The sequence below is a fragment of the Scardinius erythrophthalmus genome (assembly GCF_964197995.2).
Source record: "Scardinius erythrophthalmus genome assembly, chromosome: 18".
Lineage (NCBI taxonomy): Eukaryota > Metazoa > Chordata > Actinopteri > Cypriniformes > Leuciscidae > Scardinius > Scardinius erythrophthalmus.
Window position 1 is genome coordinate 36,916,227 of NC_138238.1, and position 27,882 is coordinate 36,944,108.

The 27,882-nt window shown below is 38.5% G+C and overlaps 1 protein-coding gene across 1 annotated transcript; it reads left to right on the top strand.

Moving 5' to 3' along the window:
• Positions 1-4,971: 4,971 nt before the first annotated feature.
• Positions 4,972-27,546, top strand: LOC308706383 (cilia- and flagella-associated protein 337; the record flags this gene model as incomplete). The annotated part of the gene is made up of 18 exons (XM_081391976.1): positions 4,972-5,133; positions 5,632-5,754; positions 5,855-6,026; positions 6,115-6,161; positions 6,282-6,419; positions 6,622-6,810; positions 7,614-7,805; positions 9,352-9,606; positions 9,694-9,858; positions 11,654-11,803; positions 12,059-12,243; positions 13,098-13,237; positions 15,221-15,369; positions 15,499-15,716; positions 18,592-18,716; positions 23,834-23,946; positions 24,035-24,160; positions 27,409-27,546. 18 exons carry the CDS (start codon positions 4,972-4,974, stop codon positions 27,544-27,546), a joined length of 2,787 nt encoding a protein of 928 aa, XP_081248102.1.
• Between the last annotated feature and the right edge of the window lie 336 nt (positions 27,547-27,882).

Below are 27,882 nucleotides of genomic sequence, written 5' to 3' on the forward strand. Positions count from 1 at the left end.
GTGACATAAAAGTTATTCTATATAAAATGAAAATGGGATATACTCTCCCTAATTAACTAACTTCAACATAAATAGTTTTCAATACTCTCTTAAGATTTAACATTTCTTTTGTGCAGATTCATTAGATTTTGTATTGTTTTTCTAAACCATCATGCAAAGTAAGTCATCTCTCCTCAGCCTTTCCAGATATTTTAGATTAATTATGTTAAACCCAGTTATAAATCTATGAAAATGCTTGTGACTCTTGCTGATACTATTTCTCTTGTGTTCTGTTGACCTTTTTATGATTTATAATTAAGAAAGTATTTTTACTGGCACAATTCTGAATGTCACACCAAATTATATAGTGTCACGCTATATGATAAACTGCACCACTCCACAATTTGTCAATGCAAAAAACTGTATTTTATTTGCATTCAACATTCAATTAATTCAATTCAGTTAACATTAATCAATAAACATACTAACATTGTTTTAAAACTTTTAAAATTATAAGAAACTCATAAATATGAGTAAATCAAACACCATCTCACTTCAAGAACATCAAATTGAGTAAAAGAAATTGAAAAGAAATACATTCATTGTATAGGTAATTTAATGATCACTATTAAACATTCACTATTATCATTGAATATGTTTTGAATAGTTATTTATTTATCATTAAAAAAGGTGTATGTAATATTGTGTGACAAAAATATCATTTGGTGTGACTTAGAAAAACATTCAAACCATATGATAGAGTGTCACACCATATGACGTTTTGCTCAGTTAGGCTAATCTTTTGGTTAACTAAAAACAGCTAGCTTATACTTAGCATGTAAATTGCCACATGGCAGGAATGATTTTTAAGAATTAATAAGTAAAATTCGTATAAAAGTGTTTCATTTTTATGTAAATAATGTCACACCATAAGACACAAAACATTGACCACTAGTGAGCATGTCAGATACAGAGCTTTTTAATTAAAAATTAAAAAGCCAGAACTCAACTCTTGACCTTGCAAACCACTCCAGAGATGAAACTGCAACTTCCTGGATGAGTGTGGACCTCTTCATCATAATGATATCCAAATTATTATCCATTCAAAATATAGATTGCAGTGTCTCATCATATGAAGCCCATTTTACGGACAAAATGTATTTGGCCAGAACTTGCTTTAAAATCATACACAGACATCAACACTTTCTGTGTCTGTTGAAATGGCCTAATTCTGTTACTTAAACTGTAAATCTATCAATTATTTATACTTTGCTGATATATATTGTCATATTAGTAAGGTCACACATATCCCGGACAGTCACACCACATGACAATTTTGATGTTTAGATAAAATTTTGAAGTAGAGGTCTTTATACACCAACTACAGGTATGGTATGCTGTAATAATATCTTGTCTGAGGAACAACATGAAGATTTATATTTTAAAAAAATACCCATTTTTATTAGGTTATGACATCATGGACGGGTAGAATTGCATGTCATGTCTCCCACCCAAATATACTTTACTGTATCTAGTAGGCTAATTACAACTTTTCAAATGTTTTTTTAGGCCTATGTTTATGCTTTTAGTTTTATCCCTAATACTCTTATTATTTTGTATTTTATACTCATTTTGAGCATATGAATGTGCTTTCTGAAAATGTAATTGTTGCAAGTGCAATTGTTTAGTTTTGTAAATTATTTTTATTTTGTTTATTCATACCGGGATAAACTTTCAGTCACGTGGTATGTTTAGTAAAGACGTGTTGTTTCAGAACGTTTAAAATTGTGTGCAAAACAATTCCGCACCCTGTTTAGGCCGTCTTATATATTACATACAAACAGTATTACTTTGATTTAACATGAATAGTTTGTATCTGAGTACATTGAAAGCATAAGTACTTGTTTTCGTGGATAAAGTAGAAGAAGAGCGCGCGAACAAGTTGCATAATCGCTCTGGCAACCAGAGCTCAGCCAATCAAATTTGAGAACTGACTGGTAAGTAAATTTAGATTATCAAAATTATACGTTAAATTTATCTGACAAGAAACAAGGCTAAGTAAGGTTTTCGTCCATAGTATTGTGTATTTATCACACACAAATTAGTATAAATTGTATACCGAATGTTTACATTTTAACGGTTGTTTTTGAAACGTAGCTGTAGTGTAAGCTCCTCGTTGGCGGTTAACGTTACACTGGCTGGAAGATGTTACTTTATTTATGATTTCAGTATTTTTTATAATGCCTTACGTTAAGAATTGTGGTACTGTATGTGAAAACCGTTTTTTTTAATCGATATTTTTTACCGTAGAAGTAACCACAAAGAGTAAACTTTAGCAATAAATAGAGAAAAAGTATATATGAAAGGCAAATGATAATAAATGTGTTCAATAAAGCAGCAAACAATTGTGCCCTCCTTGTTCTGTTGTTGTAGGACATTGTCTTAGTAACTAATGGATGATTAATCTAGAAACCTGAGCATCTGTCTCCTGTTTTAAACTCGTGGAGGCTGAAAGAAGGAGAGAGGCCGTAAAAACACTGAACAAAGTATGGAAACTGTACTGACTGTATTTCTTGAAGCTCTGTTTTGCCTTATCTGCTTTAAATTGTGTATCTCTTGCTTTTATTAGGTATGAATACCTTGAAACGACACAAGGATCTATGGAAGGTCTATAAGGAGGAACTACCCAGCAGCACTCAACAGTAAATAGTCTTATTTCTTCAGTGATCAGTCAGTGATATGGCATATTACTGCTAACACAGACATTCATGCCTGCTGTAATATTTTTTATTCAGTCTGCATGTTTTTTTTCCCCAAACATAAGATGATATATAGAATCCATTTAAAAAATCCTAAATTAGACATGCATGAAATATCAGCGTTCAAACCAGTGATTTAATGGTAACCAATAAATGTTATTTTTTAATGTTATTGAACAGATAAAATGAGGTCTGTTTATTAAAGATGATAAATGATGTATTATTATTTCCTCCTTTAAGCACTTCAGATGCACGCTGCTCGCCATGAGGGTTTTGATTGGTGCTTTCTGCATGACGTGACATGTTTGCACGCTTTAGATGCGTTTCAAAAGTTAAAATCTTAAACGTTTTAGATGAGATATCTTAAAAATTAAGATGAGATTTAAAAGAAATATCTCTTTTTGTGAACAGATTAGACATTTCCTTGCAGTGTCTTTGTTTTCTACAGTTATTTTATTAAAAAATAAAATCAGTTATCTATTGTATAGCCTACTTTTGATTTAATTTGAAGAGCTTGGGATGTGGCATTTATTGGTAATTAGCCTTGTGTTTTTGAAATAAGACTCACAAAAATGTATAATCAAGATTTAGATTTATTGGCCAAAATATTAGTTATTGGCTTCCAAAAAATCCAGGGATTATCGGTTATCGTAATGGTAAAAATCTCCATATCGTTGCATATCTATAAATTTGTATTTGAATGGAAAGAATATATTGCCCACCTAGCTACTTGTACAAAGTTTTACTCACTTTAGGTGTCTAAACATCTAAAAACACAGAAGAGTATTGGTTGGACGATCATATATTGAATTTGTATAATGCAGGGAAACAAAGCTAGCATACAATTGTGTTTTCATTGTAATTATCATAATATTTTGACCTAAGCCAAGCCATAGATAAAAATGTGCATATTACAGGATATATGCTTTGTTAAAGAACTGGCATGTGAAGTGCTGTGATTAGGGCTGGTGTTTCAATCAGTAACTGTTCCAGCTCATTTAGGTTTGTTGTCGGATACTCATGGCAACATGCTTACATGATAAATTACAGAAGCTATTTCATTTTTGATTTCACTGCACATTGGAATGGATGACACCCTGTTGTTAAGCCATATTGCAAGTTATTAAAAAAAAAGCTTTTAACATCAGCATGAAAATGAATGGGAAACACTTTTCCCCTTTAGAAGTTTCTAAACATAGAAGTTTTAATTAATTTTCCATTACAAATTAAGGTTTACACTTTATTTTAAGATGTCATTGTAACAGTGTAATTATATATTTAAACACTGAGTAATATTAAGCAACTACATGTACTTACTATAGAGTTAGGGTAGGATTAGGGTTTGGTTGAGGGTTAGTTGCATGTAATTTATGCATAATTTACTGTTAATACTATGGTAAGTACATGTAATCTATGTAACAAGGACACTGTAAAATAAAGTGTTACCAAATTAAGTGATTATTTGATTAGTTTCATTTTAATATTTTATAAAATTGCGTTTCCTACCCACACAACCCTATCAGAACAGATATGCAACTTTTTTGGGGTTATGAGAGTCTCTTTATTAACTACACACACACACACAAATGCAACAGGTTTTTCTAGAAAATGAAGGACAAACAATGTGCATCAGGTGTGTTTAGCTTTTTTATGTGTTTAATTAGCCTAATTTATGAGGCCACTTCATCATTTATTATATTGTTATGTTACAATGCTATTACATTCTGTGCAGACAATTAGCTTATTTTGTTGTAAATAAAAAAGCCTGAAAATGTGCTCCTAAACACCTACTACAACATATTGTTGTATTCTGCCACGTTTCTCACTGACACGCACTCGTAAACTCTGGGCTTAAGGAAAATTCAGACCTTCCCACTCGTATTTACCACTCTGTGGTGACATTCATGTGGGTATAAGAGGCATTGAGAAAGTACCTGCAATTACTGTTTGCTCCACAGGGCGTCTCTGGTCTCTGTCTCACACAAGCACTGTCTCTCCCTACAAAACCTACTTCTGCTCTTCTGTACTCCCTCTGTCTCTCTTTTTCTCCATGCATTTCCTGGTAATCATCGTTTTGATAATCAGTGTTGAATCACAGCTGTTGTATGACCCTGTACACATACATATTTATTTCACACCATATTTTTCCTCTCATCTCCATTAAATCTTTAGTTGTGCTGGCCGGAGTGTCCGTCTCTTGGAGTCATTGGAGCCGAGTCATCTGAGGTCAATGATGGAATTGTTCAAGCAGCGTTCTGTGAGATCCAAACCCAGCAGAAGAGCATGTGACCGAGTCTCAGCTAACTCTATGAGTTTTGATGAGTTCTTCTCCTCTCTGAAAGAAGTGACAGGCCAAGACTACCAGAGAATTGACGTGGAGGAGTTATTCAATGAGGCCAGTTATCTTCAATTTGTGATTATTTACTCAGGCTTAGGTCTGTTGTGGACATCGGTGTTTAAAACACAGCTTGCTATGCCTGTCTTTTCATGAGGAGAGTTACATGTGCCTGTTTGGGCTCTATTATATGACCGGCTATCACAGTAGAATGTCTTCTTTTGTACAGATGGACATCTCTTGCAATGGTCGTGTAGGATGGCAAACGTTCCACAACTTCATGTATCAGCATTACAAGCATATCATAGACGCGATGCAGGCCTGTAAAATTGTACCCATCTCACAGCCTTTAATACGCCACTGTACCTATAACAAGGTGATACAGTAGCTGACAACTTTATGCAGCATTTTAATCTATCTATCTATCTATCTGTCTGTCTATCTATATATCATTTTATAATTTATTTTTGTTTTAGGCTCTTAGAATATGTGTAAAAAAAGTAAATTTCACTGTCTTTCTACTATTCTAATCATAAAACCACTCACTCATTACATCAGCAAGAGCCTATCGCGCGTGTCTTGGCTTTGAGTCAGTCCTCACCGATGCGTTACATCAGCGTCAGCAAGAGAGGAACTCTCATTGTGTGGAACAGCAATCTGAACAACATGAAGCCACTGGAGGTGACATATTAACACTTAATTCACATGATTGTATACTTACAAAAATAATACTTTGTGACTTAAGCTTCATGAGTCCAAAACTTCTCCTTCATCCCTGTAGATGAAGGCTAACCACTTCAATAAAAGGCAATATCATAGGAGGTTCCAGGGTTGTACCACAGATGCTGTCTACATGGGAAATGTTCACAAGATCGCAGTGTCAACCCTGAGCAGGGGCATCCACTTCTTAGATGTTGCCACCACATTTGGTTTTGAGCAGGTTCATTTGTTTGGTAAGAGCCAACAAATCTGCTAGATGAAGTTGTTTGCTTTTCTGCTTACATTTTGACCTTGTTGTCTTCTTCTCTCTGTTGTTTTCAGGACTGAGTCATGCTGCCACTGCTCTATGTTATTGGTATGACACAGAGGTAGGCCGCTGACATTTCATGCCCTGGTGTTGAACTGGAATTTATTTTAAGCTTGTTAATTCTCCGAGCTGGTTTGCTTTTGTTTTAGTTCACTGTGAGTCATGTTTGATCTGCATCTAGGCTCCAGGAGAAAAGTGTGTGCTGATGTGGGGAGATGAGAAAGGCTCTGTGAATTTGCTGTGGTTTCTTCAGCCTTTCAAGGGGCTCTTTGAAATGCCTTTCACCAACCAAACTGGCCCATTGCAAATCTTCATGCCAGTGAGTGTGTGTATCGTTATGTAGGGATGATTGTAGAATGATTTTTGGAAATGTGTGATTTTGCTTCTATGAAAACCTTTGATACAACAACAGAAAAGTATCTGTTAAAATGACTGCATTTATTATTTTAAATCCATTTCTTCTACTTCTAAAATTGCATGTCACTGATGTTGTAAAAAATAATTTCATGAACCCTGAACAGGATATATGTGCGCACAGTGCACTGATCTCCTATCAGCACATCCCAAGAATCCACAGCGAGCCGATCAACAGAATCCTGTATGAGCCCCACGATGAGCTCATTATTACGTCATCAGAAAGTCCAGCCAGCTCTGTGGTCATCATGGATGTCAATCAGAAGAGAGAGAAATACATTTGGAGAACAGAAAAGGTGATATATAATGTTTGTATTGTATGTATATACATAATGTATGTATTCTCTGCATTCCATATTTGTCCTCTATGCCAGATAGATAACAGATAGATAGATGGATGGTTGGATAGATTGATAGACAGACAGACAGACATACATATAGTTGGATAGATAAACAAACAAACAAACAAACACATAGATACAGTAGATAGACAGACAGATAGATAACAGATAAATACATAGGTAGGTAGATAGATAGATAGATAGATAGATAGATAGATAGATAGATAGATAGATAAACAAACACATACACACATAGATTGATAAACAAACACATGTATACAATAGATAGATAGCTAGAACAGACAAACATATAGATAGATAAACAAACACAGATAGATAGACAGACAGATTGATTGATTCCAAAGCTCATTTTTAGGTCACAGTTCAAAGGGATGATATTTTTCATGGGAAAAGACAGTCTTAGACCATTTATAGTAAAACTAAATATACACTCATGATTCAGAGAGGTTGTTGTTGTGGTTTTTTAATGGGAGTGTTTAGTGTCACAGCTGTTTTGACGGATTTATTAAAACAGACTATTCCCCAGTATTTTCCATTCTTCAATTTCCAGAGAAGTAATGAGCCACCCCCGCAGTTGTTACACATTTAATTGCTGGAGAAGAAAATCAGAGCCTGGATATTGTGTAAAACAAGACCACTTGTGGTTCACTTATTAGTCAGACTAAATTGCAACACGGCTACCAGAAAATAATGACGCAACATGTCTTCATCTCCTCCTTCTTCTTCTTCTGCTGTAGGGAGTCAAGTGTTTTGACTTCAGTTTGTCTCTCAGTCTGCTGGTAACAGCTGGAGTGGGTCCTGTTGTCAGACTGTGGAACCGCTTCGTGACCTCCCGCCCAACTGCGGTTCTGCACAGTCACCAGACCTCTGTGGTGGATGTGGTTATTCACCAAGCATTGGGCAAGATCTTCAGCTACTCTAAGGACGCTGTTAGTTTTCCACCTACTAAATGTCTAAATGGAAAACAAAAGATCCAGGGCCTGGATTCATGAAAATCTTCTTGAGAAAGATACATTTCAAGAAGTTTGTAAGAATATTCTTAAGTGCAATTTTTGAAAACTTCTTTAGAAGCTCAAATATTTTCTTAAGAACAAAGGGCCTCATTCACCAATATCTAAAGAATTTTCTTAACTCTGTACTTAATAAACATCCTAAGAAAAGTCTACGTCGGATTCATGACATGTTCTTAAACAACAGGATTCTTAGGATTGATGAATCCCACATCTTCGTAATTGAAAGCGCGTGCCAGTTGTTCCTAATTAGCATGAAAAAACGCCCCGCAAATTCCCATATAAGGACATGACACTTCAGGGCCGTGTGCTAGAAAAGTTGGAGAATGTCCAAATGATGGTGGTGGTCCACCGATCACCAAACAAAGAAAGAACTTCAGTAATTCTGAAATAGAAATTCTACTGCAACAGGTAAATGCCAAACGAGGCTTAATATTTGATTTAATCAGCTTAATTGCTGATGTAAATTGCAGTGTTAGTGTTTCTTTGCATACTATGATATTTTTTTTTTTCAACAAATGATCAGAAGTACATTACAGTAAAATACTGTCATTGTAAATGACTGTAGAATTAAATAAAATGCAGTAACCCATTATTTGGAGTAAACTGTCATCACTCAAATGTGCGAATGAGTGCTCTTGAGTGTACGGAGAGTTTGTTCTTAGCTAAGAACAAATCCAAGATAAGAAAACATTAGTGAATGTCAGAATCTTCGTAAAAAGTGGGGTTTAAGAACACATTTCTTCATAAGAACGGTTGGTGAATGAGGCCCATAGTTTTTTTCTTAAGAAGAAAATGACAGACTTTGCCGTTTGGTAATTCTTGCTAAAGATTCGCTGATCAGTCAACGAAGGCCATGTTTTTGTGTCTGCAGATGACTGTAATAATCATAAGCGTGCACACTTGATAAGCATTCAAAATATTTTCAGTGCTCTATATAGAGTGAATGCATCCTGTCTGTATGGCCGCTCTGCTGAATTCTGCCAGAAATTATGTCTTAATTGTAGGTAAAAACGCTATTTTTTGTGTGTTTTTGTAGAATTAGGGTTAGCACAATCATAAATGCTTAATTACAACAGTTCATTTGAAATAAACTAATAAATCCATAAACATTGATGATTTAAGACAAGTTGGAGGTTATCTTAACTTTAATAAGTTATTTACGATGTTTTTTAAGAAGATTCATTAAAAAAATTCTTAAGCCTTAAGAACAATCTTAAGAAAAAAGGAATACAACGTTTTCTTAAGTAAGAAAATAAGCAGAATATAGCAGTTTAGAAGAATTGCACTCTTAAGAATTTTTGTGAATCCACTGGTGTTTGGTTTTCATTAGCGTAAAAGTGGACAGATTTGTTTTTTGGCATTAGAAATGGAAATCATGCTTCGCCTACATGCAATAAAAGTCAAAGATAATTAGTTGAAATGCAAGTCAATAGCTCTGGTCTATATCCGTGTCACCTTTCAGGTTCTGAAAATATGGGATATTCCTTCTCAACAATGCGTAAAGACATTTCACCTGAAATTCCCCAATATCCAAGTGGGCCTTACCCCAGAGCAGGGCAGCTTTCCTTTGCTCCTCAACCTGACTGCGGATCCTGTGCTCCTGGTGACTTGCAGGGAGTATCTGGCCGTGTTTCAACTGACAGAATCCAACAAAACAAAATCCAACAACAGGTCTGGCCTGTACACCTGTGCCCTCTATAATCCTCATCTAGAACAGGTTGGTGTTTGGGTTTGTCTAATAGATGGTTTGTGGACTGAACATTATAGGTTCTTATCTTTAATGTGTATTTTGTGCATGGTCGAGGTAATCACAGCCTGTGCTGACTCCACATTGACTGTGTGGGATATGAAGACAGGAATTAAGAGGATGGAGGTAAGAAACGCTCATGGTAAGGAGGAGGTTTCCTGTATGGCACTAGACGTACACCAGCGCAGACTGATCTCTGCAGCCACCAATGGCACTATCAAGGTAAGTGTGAGATGTACCACAAGATCCATTTAAAGGGTTAGTTCACCTAAAAATTTAAATTCTGTCAGCAATTACTCACCCTCATGTTGTTCCAAACCTGTAAGACTTTCGTTCATCTTCAGAACACAAATGAAGATCTTTTTAATGAAATCTGAGCTATTTCTGTCCCTCCATTGACAGCTACGTAACTACCACTTAGACGCTTTAAAAAGTTCATAAAGAGATTGTAAAACTAATCCATATGAATTGAACAGTTTAGTTAAATATTTCTGGAGTGACAATATCACTTTATATGATGAACAGATTTATTTATTTATTTTTGTATGGTGTATGTTCTGCTGTTGGGCCTAGAGCCTGTAATTAAGTTTATATATATATGATCAGCAAACATAAACAGAAGCTCAACCTAACCTGCGTTGACGCGCGAGAACAAACCTTTTGCTGAAGCTCAAACGTGATGCGTAACACGAGAATTTACCTCATTGGTTCATGCAGAAGCTCAAACGTGCTGTGTAACACGAGAATGAACCTCATTGGTTCATGCAGAAGCTCAAACGTGATGCGTAACACGAGAATGAACCTCATTGGTTCTTACTGAAGCTCAAACGTGATGCGTAACATGAGAATGAACCTCATTGGTTCTTGCTGAAGATCAAACGTGATGCGTAACATGAGAATGAACCTCATTGGTTCTTGCTGAAGCTCAAACGGGATGCGTAACATGAGAATGAACCTCATTGGTTCTTGCTGAAGCTCAAACGGGATGCGTAACATGAGAATGAACCTCATTGGTTCTCGCTGAAGCTCAAACGTGATGCGCAACACGAGAATGAACCTCATTGGTTCTCGCTGAAGCTCAAACGTGATGCGTAACATGAGAATGAACCTCATTGGTTCTCACAGAAGCTCAAACGTGATGCGTAACATGAGAATGAACCTCATTGGTTCTTACAGAAGCTCAAACGTGATGCGTAACATGAGAATGAACCTCATTGGTTCTCGCTGAAGCTCAAACGTGATGCTTAACACGAGAATGAACCTCATTGGTTCTCGCTGAAGCTCAAACGTGATGCGTAACATGAGAATGAACCTCATTGGTTCTTACAGAAGCTCAAACGGGATGCGTAACAAGAATGAACCTCATTGGTTCTTACAGAAGCTCAAACGGGATGCGTAACAAGAATGAACCTCATTGGTTCTTACAGAAGCTTAAACGGGATGCGTAACACGAGAATGAACCTCATTGGTTCTCGCTGAAGCTCAAACGTGATGCGTAACATGAGAATGAACCTCATTGGTTCTTACAGAAGCTCAAACAGGATGCGTAACATGAGAATGAACCTCATTGGTTCTTGCAAATCAAGCAAACATGCTTGAGCTTCAGTTTCCCACAACTGAAAGTTAAATCTGTTCAGCGTATAAATCAATCGTTTCTCTTTAGAAAATTTTGACTAAAACACTAAATTTATATGGGTTAGTTTTACGATCTCTTTATGAATGTTTTGAAGCGTTAAAGTGGTAGTTGCGTAACTGTCAATGTAGGGACAGAAATTTAATTGAAAAGATCTTCATTTGTGTTCCGAAGATGAACGAAAGTAATTAATGACAGAATTTTCATTTTTGGGTGAACTTTAATGTTGTACCAAAGTCTCCCCTCTATCTCAGACTGCCATTCTTTCAGGTACATTTCAGTATAGCAGCAGTGTTTGTTTGAATTAAACTTTGATGACTGAACTTTGATTTGATGATTTCTTTGTTGTCACTTGTTAGTAACAGGCACATTTCCATGCTATAGGTGTGGAACCTACTGAATGGCCTCAATCTTCATAAGCTAGAAACCGTCTCCAACACAGAGGTCACCGGGATCATCTGTCACCATGACGACCTGCTTTTAGCCACCGGCTGGAGTCGACAGATCGCTCAGTATAGCGTTGCGTTTTCAGAGGTAAGGGCCAGTTTGTGTCTCAATCATACACTCTTTAATGGCTACTTAAAAGCAAAAAGGGCTTTCAGCCAGAATAAACACATAATGTGCATTTCTTCTGGTTATGGCTTTCATTATCTTCAGTTGGCTGTGTGCTTTTGTGAGATGTCTATGAAAACAAAGTGGGTTTTAATGGTTGTCTGACACTGCACAGAAGCTGACACAGCAGAACTGGAGATCTAAAAGTCATTTACTGAAGTGTATCTGTGAGTACAGGACATCTATGTAAAAGCAGAACTGTCCTGGAAGTCTGGTTATCAACACAGAGAGGATATCTTGGCGATGGATCACTGTCAAAGTCTGGGACTTCTGGCTACTGGTAGTTATGATGGAGAGATCATTATATGGACGCTGGCTCTTCAGAAGCCCATCACACAACTGCAGAGATCCCAGCAAGGGAAGTTAGTACCAAATTAGACCGCAGCAAGCGGTGAAAAATAGTATTCTCCTTGCTTATTTGAAATAAAAGAGTTTAATGTACCAAGTAGACTTACTTAACGCTAAAATCCCTCCAAATCCACCTAGACTATTTATAGAGAATAAGTATTCAGCAGCTGGCTAGCTAATTATAACACATGTCATTTACAAATGAGCGGAAAACAAAATGTTTCTGGATGAGAAAGCATGACTAACAATATATGTGGAATTCAGAGGGCAATATGATATGAATATATGATAAAATGTAGATAAAGTGTAGATTACACCCTCTGAAATGTGCATAGTCATTATTTATATGTGGTTAAATTAAAGTTGCATGTTTGATGTATCAGAAAAATTCCCTGAGCGTCATTTCATTAATAAATCATGCACAGTGGGGAAAAAATATATGTATTTATATGTTCATAAAGACTGGTTTTAGCACCCAGATTGTACACTGATGTGGCAACCCAACACAGTTCCATATTTGTTTACCATACACAAGCAAAAAAAAAATTGGCCATAAATTGAATATTGTAATGTATTAATATTGCCATGGAATGACCAATTATTTGCTAAATTATTCAAATGAAATTGTCTGAATAGAATTTCAAGGTGTCCATGCTCTCTTCAGCTAATACTTCACACAACAAGATTAATAATTTTGCTATCCCAACCAGGCATAATTATATGATTGCTTGCATTTAACAGACCTGCAACACATTTTTGGATTTAGAACCACCAGTTGAGAACCACTGCACCTATTTTATGTCCTATTTATGGTATATTAGTTGACAGTGAAGTAATGTATAAATTGAATGTGCTTCTGTGTGTGTAGAGTCCATCCGCCCGTTCATAGACTGCTGTTCTTGCAAAAACGAGCTCAGCAAAGTCATTTGAGGAGCGGTGCTGTGCTGCTCAGCTCACAGGCCGGATCCGTCTGCTGGTGGAGCATCTGTGGGCCCAGACACAACCACGGTAAACATGAGAACTGAGACCAACTGATGACAAGTTAACACATCACAAACACCTCTTAATAGACCTTTTTAAAGTGAACCCTACTTCAGAAACCATAAAATATACACTCTCTGTCAAAAGTTTGGAATAAGTAAGATTTTTTGATGTTGAGTCTCAAATGCTCACCAAGGCTGCATTTATTTGATAAAAACAGTAATATTGTGAAATATTATTACAATTTAAAGTAACTGTTTTCTATTCAGTGTCACATGGTCCTTCAGAAATCATTCTAATATGCTGATTTGCTGCTCAACAAACATTTCTTATTATTACCAATGTTGAAAGCAAATTGTGCTGCTTAATATTTTTAAAGAAAATGTTAAAGGATATTTCCGATATTTAGCACTTTGAGTCTCTTTTCTGGTTTGTTTTGGATGAGCTAGAGTGGTGGACACAGAAATTTTGACGATGGGTCCTGTCTCGACTTTTTGACTTGTTTAGAATCGCCTTTGACGTCTTCAGAGTGTCTGGCTACGGGCATGCACAAACATGTCCTTAAAACAACCCTTAACGTTCGTTTTCAAAACTGTGCAACTCGCCGAGTGGTTAGTGGTGTTCGTTGATGTTCCAAAACAAGTAGCGTAGCGAAATACAGTTTCTGTCGTGTTTTATTTGGCATTTTGTAAAATCCCATTGATTTCTGTTGGAGGACTCACTGCTCGTTGATATTACTGCGCTTCATACTCAAATATTGAGCGGAAGTTTATACACGGTTGTGAGTTATCTGAAAAAATAGTTCCACTATAGCAAAAAACACGGATTGAAATCATACATTGCGCCTATATATTTGTTTTTAATCATCAACGAACACCACTAACCACTCGGTGAGTTGCACAGTTTTGAAAACGAACGTTAAGGGTTGTTTTAAGGACATGTTTGTGCATGCCCGTAGCCAGCCACTCTGAAGCGGTCAAAGGCGATTCTAAACGAGTCAAAAAGTCGAGACAGTGTCCACCACTCTAGCTCATCCAAAACAAACCAGAAAACAGACTCAAAGTGCTAAATACCGGAATTATCCTTTAAGAAAAAAATATATTAAGCAGTCCCAATAATAAGTAAGGAATAATTAACGATGGACTGTTGAATTATTAGAATAATAATACACACCAGACGTTACACCTCAATATTACAATACAATATTACAAATATTACACCTTAATATTTCAAGACGTTTGTCAGGTTTTTGTCCTTAAGATGCTCTTGTGTGCGGGACTAATTTCTTACACATCTAATCCCAAGCCTCCGTTGCTAATTCGAAAACTTTTATTTTAGAGCTAGTAATGGAAACCTGAGCCACTGATAGCAGACTAATGCTCAGCACCTTCGTTTACTAACAGCGAAACTGTTTATCTGCACCTCGTGAGAAACGTCATGTAGCTTTTAAGTTGCTAAACTATTTTACTGATAAAGCAGCGCTGACGACACGCAAGTGTGTGTCCGTACTGTATGTGTGTGCGTTTGAGTGGAAGAGAGAGTGCGAGAAAGAGATATGTGCTTTTCCATAATAACTAATAAATGCATTATACATAATAAAATCTTTTTTGTTTTTCGTTTTTGTTTACTATATTGTTTACTATATTTATTTGCTCGGTCATTGTCGTTGTGGGTTTTGGTTCTGTAGGCTGTAAAAACCTTTGAAATAACTGAAATCATTTGGCAAAGTGATATGGAACTGTAATGCGGTGAAGACCTGACTGGAACTACTTTAGCCGTGCGTTTCACTGAAAATAATTGCACACGAACATTCGTCAACCAATCAGATTCAAGCATTCAACAGCTCGTTGGTTGTCTGAGGAATATTGCTGACAAGAGCTGGCTGAAATCGCTTGTTTGAGTCTTCTGCTCAATTTCTGGGTGCACAGATTTTTATTATCTTACATCAGTTATCAGAAAAGCACAGACCGATAGATTAATGACTTGTTTTGTCCATCATGTCTGATGCAGGACAGTTCTATGTGCCTGATGCATTTGATGAGAGTGTGATGGGTTTAAGCACAGACCAGGAAAACAGTCTACTTGTCACTGGAGACACCACAGGATCCATCAAGGTCTGGGACATCTCACATCATGCCTTATCTGCTGGAGATATGGAGGTATGGAAATGTACTTTTTTTGCATTAGGATGAATTGCTGAAGGCAATCCAGGTGAACCTGAGTTCACCTTATTTAGCTCATTATTCCAGTCTATATACATATATTTGCTGTATGTGTGTCTCTCGCAGTCTGCGAAAGAATTGCCTCCACTGTTACACTGTTGGAAGGGCCATGAGGGGGCGATAGTGAGCAGTGAGGTCCTGGTGTACGAGTCTCGACTCTTCGTGCTGAGCGCGTCGGTGGACCGTCGGGCCTGTCTCTGGACCCGTGAAGGAGGTTGTGTGGGCTGTTTTGGACAGAAACAGCAGTGGGATTTGAGCAACCCAGACACTTATCAATCCAACAGGTATAACTGCACATCAGTTATTAGCCTTAAACGATGGCCAACTCACTCAGCATGTGTAGTTGGGTGAGCAAGACCAGTTTCAAAAAGCCCAGTGGACCTTCTCTGACCAATCTCATGATTTGTTTGTGAAGGAGACACTTGGCCTCTTGAAAAGGCCAAGAAAGGCTGACCTTTGTCGTTGCTGCTTTCTGGCTGTGCAAGTTCTAAAAGAAAGACTAATGATTATTGAAAAATTTATTCTTAAAAGTTGCATTGATTTGCCAGGGTCAGGTGACTTGATTTCACAATGCCAAAAACTGAAATCTCTGCAACAATTACCATCAACACATCCAGGCCTAATTACAGGGGAGTGTGATTTTTCGGTATTTACACAGGTTTTCCGAGAAGTGTGATCCACATGAATTATATAATTAGCCCAGCTTGGTTCGCAGTAAAATCTGCTGCACACAAACTCTATCTCTGCAAGCGCTGTGAGTTTTGGTCACTTATAACGTGCTTGTGAAAATGCAATATGCACAACCATCTTCCCAGATTTGCAACGACAATTTGTTGTCCACAAAAGAGAAGCTTTAAGGTCTCTGCGGTTTTCTGCCAAAATAAAAGCTCTGTAAGATAAATGAAACAATAATAAATTATTGCAAGTACATTAAGACAGCAATAACTATTAGTTTTATCATTTTACTGTTGTTCTGTAAAATAAAATATTATTATTGTATAAATGATTGCATAAATATTATTATTATTGTATAATATAAAATGAATATTATAAATAGTCATATTAAATGTGAGGTTTTCCCTCTTTATTGCCCTTTTTTCTGTACTAAATCATTATCTTGTAAGTGTTTTTCTGTAAATAATAATAACTGTTCTGTATTTTACTTGTTTAGTTTACTTACTTATATAATTAAAATATTGAATAAGAGGTATTTTTTTAATAAATTTAGGTTTTGGGAAGTTTTTCTTATTGGAAAGCAAAAGTTTTGCCATTAGCTCTGCATTGAACCACAACTAATTCTCCACAAAAGCAAGAAGATACTGTAAGCTCATGTCCCGGACCAGATGTGAGTCTAGCAGCTTTGATCAATCTCAGTGTATGGAAGGGCAGGTTTGGTTCTGAATGAGAGGCTTTAACAAATAAACCTCTACAGTGAAAGTTGCCATTGGTCGGATATATCTGCCATTTATGTTCAAGCATGTGGCGGAATGATGTGTTGATGTGTAGAAAAGTCCAGAGAGACCATTCATTTGATTATTATTTCTGGAGTTGTCAGAAAATTACTAATGTAAAGGACAGGCAGGGGGAATAGGACGTCTGTGAAAGTGTCTAGTCATGGTGAAGAAACCCTCCACAGACTTCCTCCTCTGATTCTGTGTAGACTTGTTTTGGGCTAAATCCATCACATACACAGAAGAGTTTATGATTATACAGCTTTTCTCTTAAAGGGATAGTTCACCCAAAAATGGAAATTCTGTCAGCTCTCAGATTTAATCAGAAATATCTTAATTTCTGTACCGAAGATGAACGAAAGTCTTACGGGGTTGGAACAACATGAGGGAGAGTAATTACTGACAGAATTTGCATTTTTGGGTGAACTAAACCCTTTAAAGGGACAGTTTAGACAGAAAAATGAAATGTTGTCATTAACTGTTTACCATCACAGATCAAATATCTTTCATTGCGGGTTTGCATGGTAAAGAGCACGATTCTCAGCTAATAATGACTTATTTCACTAGGTTCCTCATGCAAATGGTATTAAAAGACTTTTGAAACCATTTTTCAGGGTCTCTGCAGATTTTTTAAAGTCCAATTAATTCTGCATGTCCCTGTAGAACTAACCCATAAAATCTTAAAATAAATCATGTATCTCATATTCTTTTACTTAATTAAACTGGTTTGGGAACACATTCAACAAAGACTTCATACTGTTTATCAGCAAAACCAGTTTAAATACATGAGGCATGTTTTATTCAGTTATAAAATTGGTTGGTACATAAGTCCTATGTATTGAAAATATACTAATATATCAATGCATACGAATAAGAATTGTTTTGAAATGTCTTTGCTTTAATACTTCCAGTTGAAAAAAATACGCACTTTTACAAGCATCTACAACATATTACAATAGAAACACCACCATAAAGTAAACATTGTCATAATTCACCAACAGTTGATAATTTTACAACCTCACGCGAGCGCATTTCTACTTTCAAATGTTCAGTGTTCACATTTAATTAAATCATTGACTTTCGCAGTTTATCGATCACATTAGTTGGCATAACGAATCTTTTTTTCCGTCCCCAAATTTAAGACTTCTTAAAATGATAATGAAGACTTTTGTTATACCATTTAAGACCTTTTAAGTCCTTTTAATTTGATCAAACTGAATTTAAGATTCAAGAATATTTAAGAATTTAAAATTTTGTTCCAGTTGAATTAATTTACTCTCCATCATATCTTTCCAAACTCGTTTCTAAAAGCGAATGAAGACTGGAACCAGAAACAGGATCCTTAAAAAAATGTAAGGATCCTGTTTCTGGTTCCAGTCTTCATTCGCTTTTAGAAACGAGTTTGGAAAGATATGATGGAGAGTAAATTAATTCAACTGGAACAAAATTAAAATTTTAAGGTGAACTATCCCTTTAAATATTTCTAGATGTGTGTTTGCGTCACTGAGACCCGTTGATTTATCCACTGAACCACTTACTGCTGGTTAATGTTTAATACCATCATGTTACGAAATGATGCGACAACATGTCATGACATGGATATGGCACATCCTCAGTGACCTCATCCGTTTGGCAAACATCAGGAATTTATGTGCTTTCGTCAATCATTGATTGATGTCTAACGGTGATCCATTAACATCCCCCACAGAGAACGTACCAGTCCAATCAAAAAAGAAAAGGAGGAGAGGACGGAGGACAGCCAATCACGTGCCAGCCCTGCAAGTTTTATCTGCTGGGGTGAAAGTTCAGGGGAGGGTGATCATGGACAAAAAGGTGAACTGCAACACTTATTGACAAACACACACACACAAAAACGTTGGGTTCCTTTAGAGAACACTATGCCCATTGATATTTAGTCAGTATCAGTAAAAACATTTTTTTTAAAGAAGTCAACACTTTTATTCAGCAAGGATGCATTAAATTGATCAAAAGTGACAGTAAAGCCATTTATAATATTAATAAATATTTCTATATCAAATAAATGCTGTACTTCTGAACCTGTAAAAAAATTGCATCACGGTTTCCACGAAAATATGAAGCAGCACAACTGCTTTCAACACTGATAATGATAATAATCAGAAATGTTTCTTAAGCAACAAATCATCATATTAGAGTGATTTCTTAAGGATCATGTGACACTGAAGACTGGAGTAATGATGCTGAAAATTCAGCTTTGATCACAGGAATAAATTACATTGTAAAATATATTCAAATAGAAAACAGTTATTTTAAGTTGTAATATTATTTTACAATATTACAGTTTTTACTGTATTTTTTGATCAAATAAATTCAGCCTCAAAAACATTCAATCTTACCAACTCCAGACTTTTGAAAAGTAGTGTGCATACATTTGCGAAATAAAATTCACCTCCCACCTTATAAAAAAAACTAAATCCTTCAACATGGCACCAATACAGACAGGATCTGGCAGTTTGCTGAGCTCACTTCCCTCAGCTCCGGCTCCCAGTCCCTCGTCATGCCAAAACAAGCGATTAACTGAGCCTCCCGACTGAGCTGGGTGTGTTACGCGGTTCCTGCAGCTGTCTAGACACTCGTCTGCTGATGCTCAGACTTTCTCCAGTATCTCCTTGAGCGCTGATCTTTCAGAGCAGCTGCTCAGGGGATTCTGGGACAAAATATAGAGAAGACATGAATTTAGAATTAGCCATTTATATCCAGTCCAGTTTTGTTCATCAAAATCACTTTGAAACCAATTTTCTGATGAAGTAACCAAGGCCATGTGACCAAATAAAAATAATATTAACCAAATATTTCATAGTCCAATTCAATTAAATTTTGTCTCGCAGAGCCAGGCAATTTGCATTTTGCATCCTCTCTAAAGCTTATTCTGTCAAAAAATGGCCCAATTAGACTGATGGAAACATAAATAGCTAATGAAATAGTTTATGACAGTGGTTCCAGGGGACAGAAGCTAGTCAGGGGCCTCGGATAATATATTATTAATACAATTCATTTAAATATTATTATTAATAATGTAAAATACAATCTAACAAGACAGAAATCTCTTTTAGATTTTTTTTCCTGCTGTTTCTGTTTGTTTCACAGTTTCTATTAATAAAAAAATGAAAAATACTAGAGGAAATATCTTTTAAATACCATGTATACTATATATGGGTTGAAGACAATGTTCAAGTTTAGTAAACATTTTAATAAAGCAACATTTCTGTGGATGTATATGAGCAGCAAAAACACAATTGTTTGGATTTTGTTTTTATTAAAAATATAAAATAAAAACATACTATATGTAATGAGCCGGAGAAAGCAGGCGGAAGCAAGGATCTAAGCGCAAGTTTTTAATGAATTAAACATAGAACAAATAATAAAGAACTTCAGGGAAAAAGAAACAAAACCACGAGCATGACAAGATCTAGAAGCAACCCTTACATGTACAACAACTGACAAAGTAACAAGTGAAACACAAGGGCTATAAATACACAGGGACCAACAAGCTAAACAAGATAACAAGGGGGTGTGGCTAATGAGAAACACCTGGGGATACTAATAAACTAGAAAAACTACAAAGGACTACAAAACTCAGCACAAGACAGGAAATGACAAAACACACACAACAAGTGGAACACAAGACAAGAATCATGACAGAGCCCCCCCTTTAAGGAGTGGATTCCAGACACTCCACAAAAAATAAATAAATAAATGTCAAGGAGGGTGGTGGAGCAGAGGTGGAACGGGGGAGGGATGGAGGGCCAGGTCCGTGGAATGGCAGAGGACCTGGAGACTGCGGCAAGATGGGAGGCCAGGGCAGAGCAGGCAGTGCAGGCGCCCAGGGCAGAGCAGGCGACCAGGGCGGAGCAGGCAGTGCAGGCGACCAGGGCGGAGACGAACCTTCGGGCGGCCAGGGCGGAGACGAACCTTCGGGCGGCCAGGGCGGAGACGAACCTTCGGGCGGCCACGGCGGAGACGAACCTTCGGGCGGCCACGGCGGAGACGAACCTTCGGGCGGCCACGGCGGAGACGAACCTTCGGGCGGCCACGGCGGAGACGAACCTTCGGGCGGCCACGGCGGAGACGAACCTTCGGGCGGCCACGGCGGAGACGAACCTTCGGGCGGCCACGGCGGAGACGAACCTTCGGGCGGTGAGGACCCTTCGGGCGGCCACGGCGGTGAGGACCCTTCGGGCGGCCAGGGCGGTGAGGACCCTTCAGGTGGCCATGGCGGTGAAGACCCTTCAGGTGGCCATGGCGGTGAAGACCCTTCGGGTGGCCATGGCGGAGCCCTTTGGCCCCCCCCCAAAAAATACTTGGGGAAAGTCCCGGGCTCTGAGCTGGATGGGACCAGCGGTGAAGAGGGCTTTGAGCGGTGCGAGACAATCGGCGAAGAGGGCTCTGAACTGGGCGGAACCAGCGGCGAACAGGGTTCTGAACTGGGCGGAACCAGCGGCGAAGAGGGCTCTGAACTGGGCGGAACCAGCGGCGAAGAAGGCTCTGAGCTGGGCAGGACCAGCGGCGAAGAAGGCTCTGAGCTGGGCAGGACCAGCGGCGAAGAAGGCTCTGAGCTGGGCAGGACCAGCGGCGAAGAAGGCTCTGAGCTGGGCAGGACCAGCGGCGAAGAAGGCTCTGAACTGGGCAGGACCAGCGGCGAAGAAGGCTCTGAGCTGGGCAGGACCAGCGGCGAAGAAGGCTCTGAGCTGGGCAGGACCAGCGGCGAAGAAGGCTCTGAGCTGGGCAGGACCAGCGGCGAAGAAGGCTCTGAGCTGGGCAGGACCAGCGGCGAAGAGGGCTTTGAGCTGGGCAGGACCAGCGGCGAAGAGGGCTTTGAGCTGGGCAGGACCAGCGGCGAAGAGGGCTTTGAGCTGGGCAGGACCAGCGGCAAAGAGGGCTTTGAGCTGGGCAGGACCAGCGGCGAAGGAGACTCTGAGCTGGGCAGGACCAGCGGCGAAGGAGTCTCTGAGCTGGGCAGGACCAGCGGCGAAGGAGACTCTGAACTGGGCAGGACCAGCGGCGAAGGAGACTCTGAACTGGGCAGGACCAGCGGCGAAGGAGACTCTGGGCTGGCGTGAAGTGCAGGCTCGGCTAGACTACCGATAGACTCTGGATCGGCAGAAGTGACGTGAGCAGTCTCTAGATTAGCAGAAGCGACATGAACAATCTCTGGATCAGCAGAAGCGACGTGAACAGTCTCTAGATCAGCAGAAGCGACGTGAACAGTCTCTGGATCAGCAGAAGCGACGTGAACAGTCTCTGGATCAGCAGAAGCGACGTGAACGGTCTCTGGATCAGCAGAAGCGACGTGAACGGTCTCTGGATCAGCAGAAGCGACGTGAACGGTCTCTGGATCAGCAGAAGCGACGTGAACGGTCTCTGGATCAGCAGAAGCGACGTGAACAGTCTCTGGATCAGCAGAAGCGACGTGAACAGTCTCTGGATCAGCAGAAGCGACAAGAACAGTCTCTGGATCAGCAGAAGCGACGTGAACAGTCTTTAGATCAGCAGAAGCGACGTGAACAGTCTCTGGATCGGCAGAAGCGACGTGAACAGTCTCTGGATCAGCAGAAGCGACGTGAACAGTCTCTGGATCAGCAGAAGCGACGTGAACAGTCTCTGGATCAGCAGAAGCGACGTGAACGGTCTCTGGATCAGCAGAAGCGACGTGACGTGCAGGCTTGGCTGGTATGGCATGATGTGCAGGCTCGGCTGGACTGGCGTGAAGTGCAGGCTCGGCTGGACTGGCGTGAAGTTTCTCCACCTCCCCTACAGTGAAGGGGGAACCACAAAACTGCAGGACAAAGTCAATGTACTGTACCAGGGTCCAGCTGGGGTCTTCCTCTGGTAAATTTAAGCTAATGTCCTGTTCTAGTCCACTCCAGAAACAGTCCTTCAGCCTAGCCTCGTTCCCAGGAACGAGATGACTATAAAAAAGGAACTCCTCCACATAACTTTCGATGCTGCGATCATCTTGAAAAATAGAACAAATTTTGCTCAGTGGGTCCCAGCTAGTACTTGCTAGATCCATAGTCGGTCAGTTGTTCTGTAATGAGCCGGAGAAAGCAGGCGGAAGCAAGGATCTAAGCGCAAGTTTTTAATGAATTAAACATAGAACAAATAATAAAGAACTTCAGGGAAAAAGAAACAAAACCACGAGCATGACAAGATCTAGAAGCAACCCTTACATGTACAACAACTGACAAAGTAACAAGTGAAACACAAGGGCTATAAATACACAGGGACCAACAAGCTAAACAAGATAACAAGGGGGTGTGGCTAATGAGAAACACCTGGGGATACTAATAAACTAGAAAAACTACAAAGGACTACAAAACTCAGCACAAGACAGGAAATGACAAAAGAACACACACAACAAGTGGAACACAAGACAAGAATCATGACACTATATGTTTAAAGCTAAAATAATACATAAAATTATTCTAAATTGAGAATACAAATTGAAGATTTAAAACAAATAAATATAACAGTTCTTAATTACAAATAACAAATTCACAATTGTTAAAAATATAATTTTAAATATAACAATATAAATTAAATATAGCCAACCACTCTCCAAATGATTGTTCAGATTTTACAGAAGTCAAATGCATTAAATTGTCACATTGTCTTCACACATTTTATTCCAGACATTTAGCGATCTACCACAGTGTGTTTTGTTTATCATGTGAATGCGAGTTTGTGATCTTCAGTGCTGACCGGTTTATGCCTCTTTGTTGAGACTAAACGAGTCATGACTAATACAGTTAAATCCTGGCTTACATTATTTCCCTCTGACTAAGTTACTCAGTAAAGACATATTGCTTTGTTAATGTGTTCAATTTCATTCCATGTTGTCTTATCTTTAATCCAGTCTGTTTTCTCTTTAAATCCAGCTAAGCATGATTTATAACCCCTTGTCATTGCAGAATTAGCTCTAAACCTACAAACTGGTTATACGGCTCTACAAACCCCAGACTCTGAGTGCACATCTGACCACCACAGCTCTCTGGAAAAGTTCTCACTGTCTAAATACAGTACGGTCAGTCAAGAAATTGAAATTTCATTTGTTAAAACTACATAAAGGATTTCTCCTCACAGTGCTGTCTTACTTTCAATGTGTGTCTCAGTTTCTCTCTGGAGATCTAGAATCTGAGGATCTGGAGATACAGATGGCGGCGCGACGACGCAGGCGACGAAAAATTGACTGCTGCTTTGAGAACGAGTACATGCCGTTTCGGGTTATGGAGTTACCAGTTAGTCAGTCTTTTCTGAGATGTTTAGCATGTTAAAATCATTTCCATGACTGTTTTATAAATAATGGGGATGGGGCAGTTGGCTTGGCACATTTGTGCTGGTTGTGATGTCACGAAAAAGGTGAATGCTGAACTCATGAATATGAATATATGCAGGGACATCAACACCATGGGGAAAAGCTGCCATATAGATATTAATATTACCTCTTAATTTGCTGCCACTTTAAGACCTGACGCACAAATCCATTATACTGTTAAATGTGTTTTCTTTCTCAACTGTGTACGTTCACTAAACCTAACTGACTGGGTCTACGTGAATACTTGCCAAGACCGGAATTTTGACAATTGTTTGTGCATTTGACTTTAAGCGCAATAAGCAGAACTGCTATTCAAAAAGAACTACTGAGAGGCGGTGTTATGAATGAGTCAAATTATGTGCAATACGTGCAATCCCATATACTGTGCAAAATCTGTATTTAGAAGCGTTTCAGATATTTCAGTATCGATATGTATCGAAAAATATATATTTTTGAATATAAATATATAATTTTAATATATATTAAATATATATATATATACAACCCCAAATCAGAAAAAGTTGGGACACTGTACAAATTGTGAATAAAAACAGAATGCAATGATGTGGAAGTTTCAAATTTCAATATTTTATTCAGAATACAACATAGATGACATATCAAATGTTTAAACTGAGAAAATGTATAATTTTAAGGGAAAAATAAGTTGATTTTAAATTTCATGGCATCAAAAAAGTTGGGACAAGGCCATGTTTACCACTGTGTGGCATCCCCTCTTCTTTTTATAACAGTCTGCAAACGTCTGGGGACTGAGGAGACAAGTTGCTCAAGTTTAGGAATAGGAATGTTGTCCCATTCTTGTCTAATACAGGCTTCTAGTTGCTCAACTGTCTTAGGTCTTCTTTGGTCATCTTCCTCTTTATGATGCGTCTAATGTTTTCTATGGGTGAAAGATCTGGTCTGCAGGCTGGCCATTTCAGTACCCGGATCCTTCTTCTACGCAGCCATGATATTGTAATTGATGCAGTATGTGGTCTGGCATTGTCATGTTGGAAAATGCAAGGTCTTCCCTGAAAGAGACGACGTCTGGATGGGAGCATATGTTGTTCTAGAACTTGGATATACCTTTCAGCATTGATGATGCCTTTCCAGATGTGTAAGCTGCCCATGCCACACACACTCATGCAACCCCATACCATCAGAGATGCAGGCTTCTGAACTGAGCGCTGATAACAACTTGGGTTGTCCTTGTCCTCTTTAGTCCGGATGACATGGTGTCCCAGTTTTCCAAAAAGAACTTCAAATTTTGATTCGTCTGACCACAGAACAGTTTTCCACTTTGCCACAGTCCATTTTAAATGAGCCTTGGCCCAGAGAAAATGCCTGCGCTTCTGGATCCTGTTTAGATATGGCTTCTTTTTTGACCCATAGAGTTTTAGCCGGCAATGGCGAATGGCACGGTGGATTGTGTTCACCGACAATGTTTTCTGGAAGTATTCCTGAGCCCATGTTGTGATTTCCATTACAGTAGCATTCCTGTATGTGATGCAGTGCCGTCTAAGGGCCCGAAGATCACGGGCATCCAGTATGGTTTTCCGGCCTTGACCCTTACACACAGAGATTGTTCCAGATTCTCTGAATCTTTGGATGATATTATGCACTGTAGATGATGATAACTAAAGCAATTTTTCTCTGAGAAACTCCTTTCTGATATTGCTCCACTATTTTTCGCAGCAGCATTGGGGGAATTGGTGATCCTCTGCCCATCTTGACTTCTGAGAGACACTGCCAATCTGATAGGCTCTTTTTATACCCAATCATGTTGCCAGTTGACCTAATAAGTTGCAAATTGGTCCTCCCGCTGTTCCTTATATGTACATTTAACTTTTCCGGCCTCTTATTGCTACCTGTCCCAACTTTTTGGGAATGTGTAGCTCTCATGAAATCCAAAATGAGCCAATATTTGGCATGACATTTCAAAATGTCTCACTTTCAACATTTGATATGTTATCTATGTTCTATTGTGAATAAAATATAAGTTTATGAGATTTGTAAATTATTCAATTCCTTTTTTACTCACAATTTGTACAGTGTCCCAACTTTTCATGATTTGGGGTTGTAAAATTAAACTCGCCAAAGTGGCTAATGGGTGTTAATGTCAAGCCCTGAATATATGAATATCATTTACATGTTATGCACATATATTTTAACATGAACTTTTATTGTTTTGAAAATATAAATAGCTTATGAAATAGTTTATGACAGTGGTTCTCAACCTGGGGCCAGAACCCACTTGGGTGCCACCAACATTATATTATTAATACAATTCTAATTATTATTTATAATTATTAATAATAGTAAATTAAAATAATCTAACTAAAAAAAATCACTTTAAAAAAAATTCTGCTTCATAACTAGTGTTACTGTTTGTTTCCCAGTTCGTGTTGATACATTTTTTTATAATAAATGCATAATAAATAATAAATAAATAATAACAAATTGGATCACCTGTCATTATAACACACACACACACACACACAAAAAACAGATGCTTCAAGTTATTTTATAAAGTGGTGGGGACAAAATCGGCCATGACAAAAAGTGGAGTAGCCATAAATGCCGCCTGTGACAGTCACAAACACACCTATAGATTTATGATGCTGATTGAAAGGTCTGAAAAACCAGCGGGCGAGAAAAACAAAGACAACACCCAGTTTTTCATCCCTTCTGTTATGAGAACAGCAGCAGGGTTTTGCACTGAGCGTTTGTTGTGTGTTTGTTGCCATGAACGCCTCAACACAGTGAAGTTTTGCTTGGCTAGCGAAGCCTTTGGTGAGGTGGAATGAGAAGGCTCGAATGTTTTTTTTTGTTTTTCTCTGTAAAATTTTCAAGCGATCGCCTGGCTGAAAGTGAAATGAAGAGTGAACCACGGAGGAGTTGCTGGTGAGAGAGTGCAGAAGCGCTGGCGTGTGCCAGGATTGGCTACTGACTGTAACGGCACGTTTTGGGGAGCGAGGCATTGTTATGGCAACCACAACACAAAAGTCAGACACATTTCAGTGTCTCCGCCACAGTGGTGGAAAAAAAAAGAGTTTTAAGCACTTAAAGTCTTCACCTGATTTAAACGAGAAGCAGTTAACAGTGTTTTATCTGCATATTCACCATAAGCATGCAACAACTTCGACTGTAATTAACTCTTTTAACTCATTCTAGGAGTTCAACTTGCTAGAAGATGTACCTCTGAAGACCTGGAAATTGAAGATGCCACAGACTTCCTCCAGAGGAACAGGAGTGAGCTCTCGGATATTCTCCTCTGAAGGTGCTACGGATTATGAAACACTGGAGGACTAGACAGTGGGTATGACGGAGGTTACAGGTTGTGTTTTCTGCCACAGGTCAGTGACTGACAGTGTCTGGCCCAGTAATGCACCTCCCCGGTCTTAACAGTGGCTTTTGTGCCATCTTTGTTCAGTCAAATCAGTTTTTGAACACACTATGTATTATTTATTGGAATGTAAAGCAAAAATAATTGTTTTTGAAATTCTACTATTTATGTGGCCTTTGCTGTTGCAATGATTTCCATTTGAAGCTTTCATTTACTGTACATGAAACTGTAATTTTAGCAATAAAAATTTGTTTACGCTATTACTGTTGCTCATACTTAGGGTTAGAGATTTGAACAAACTC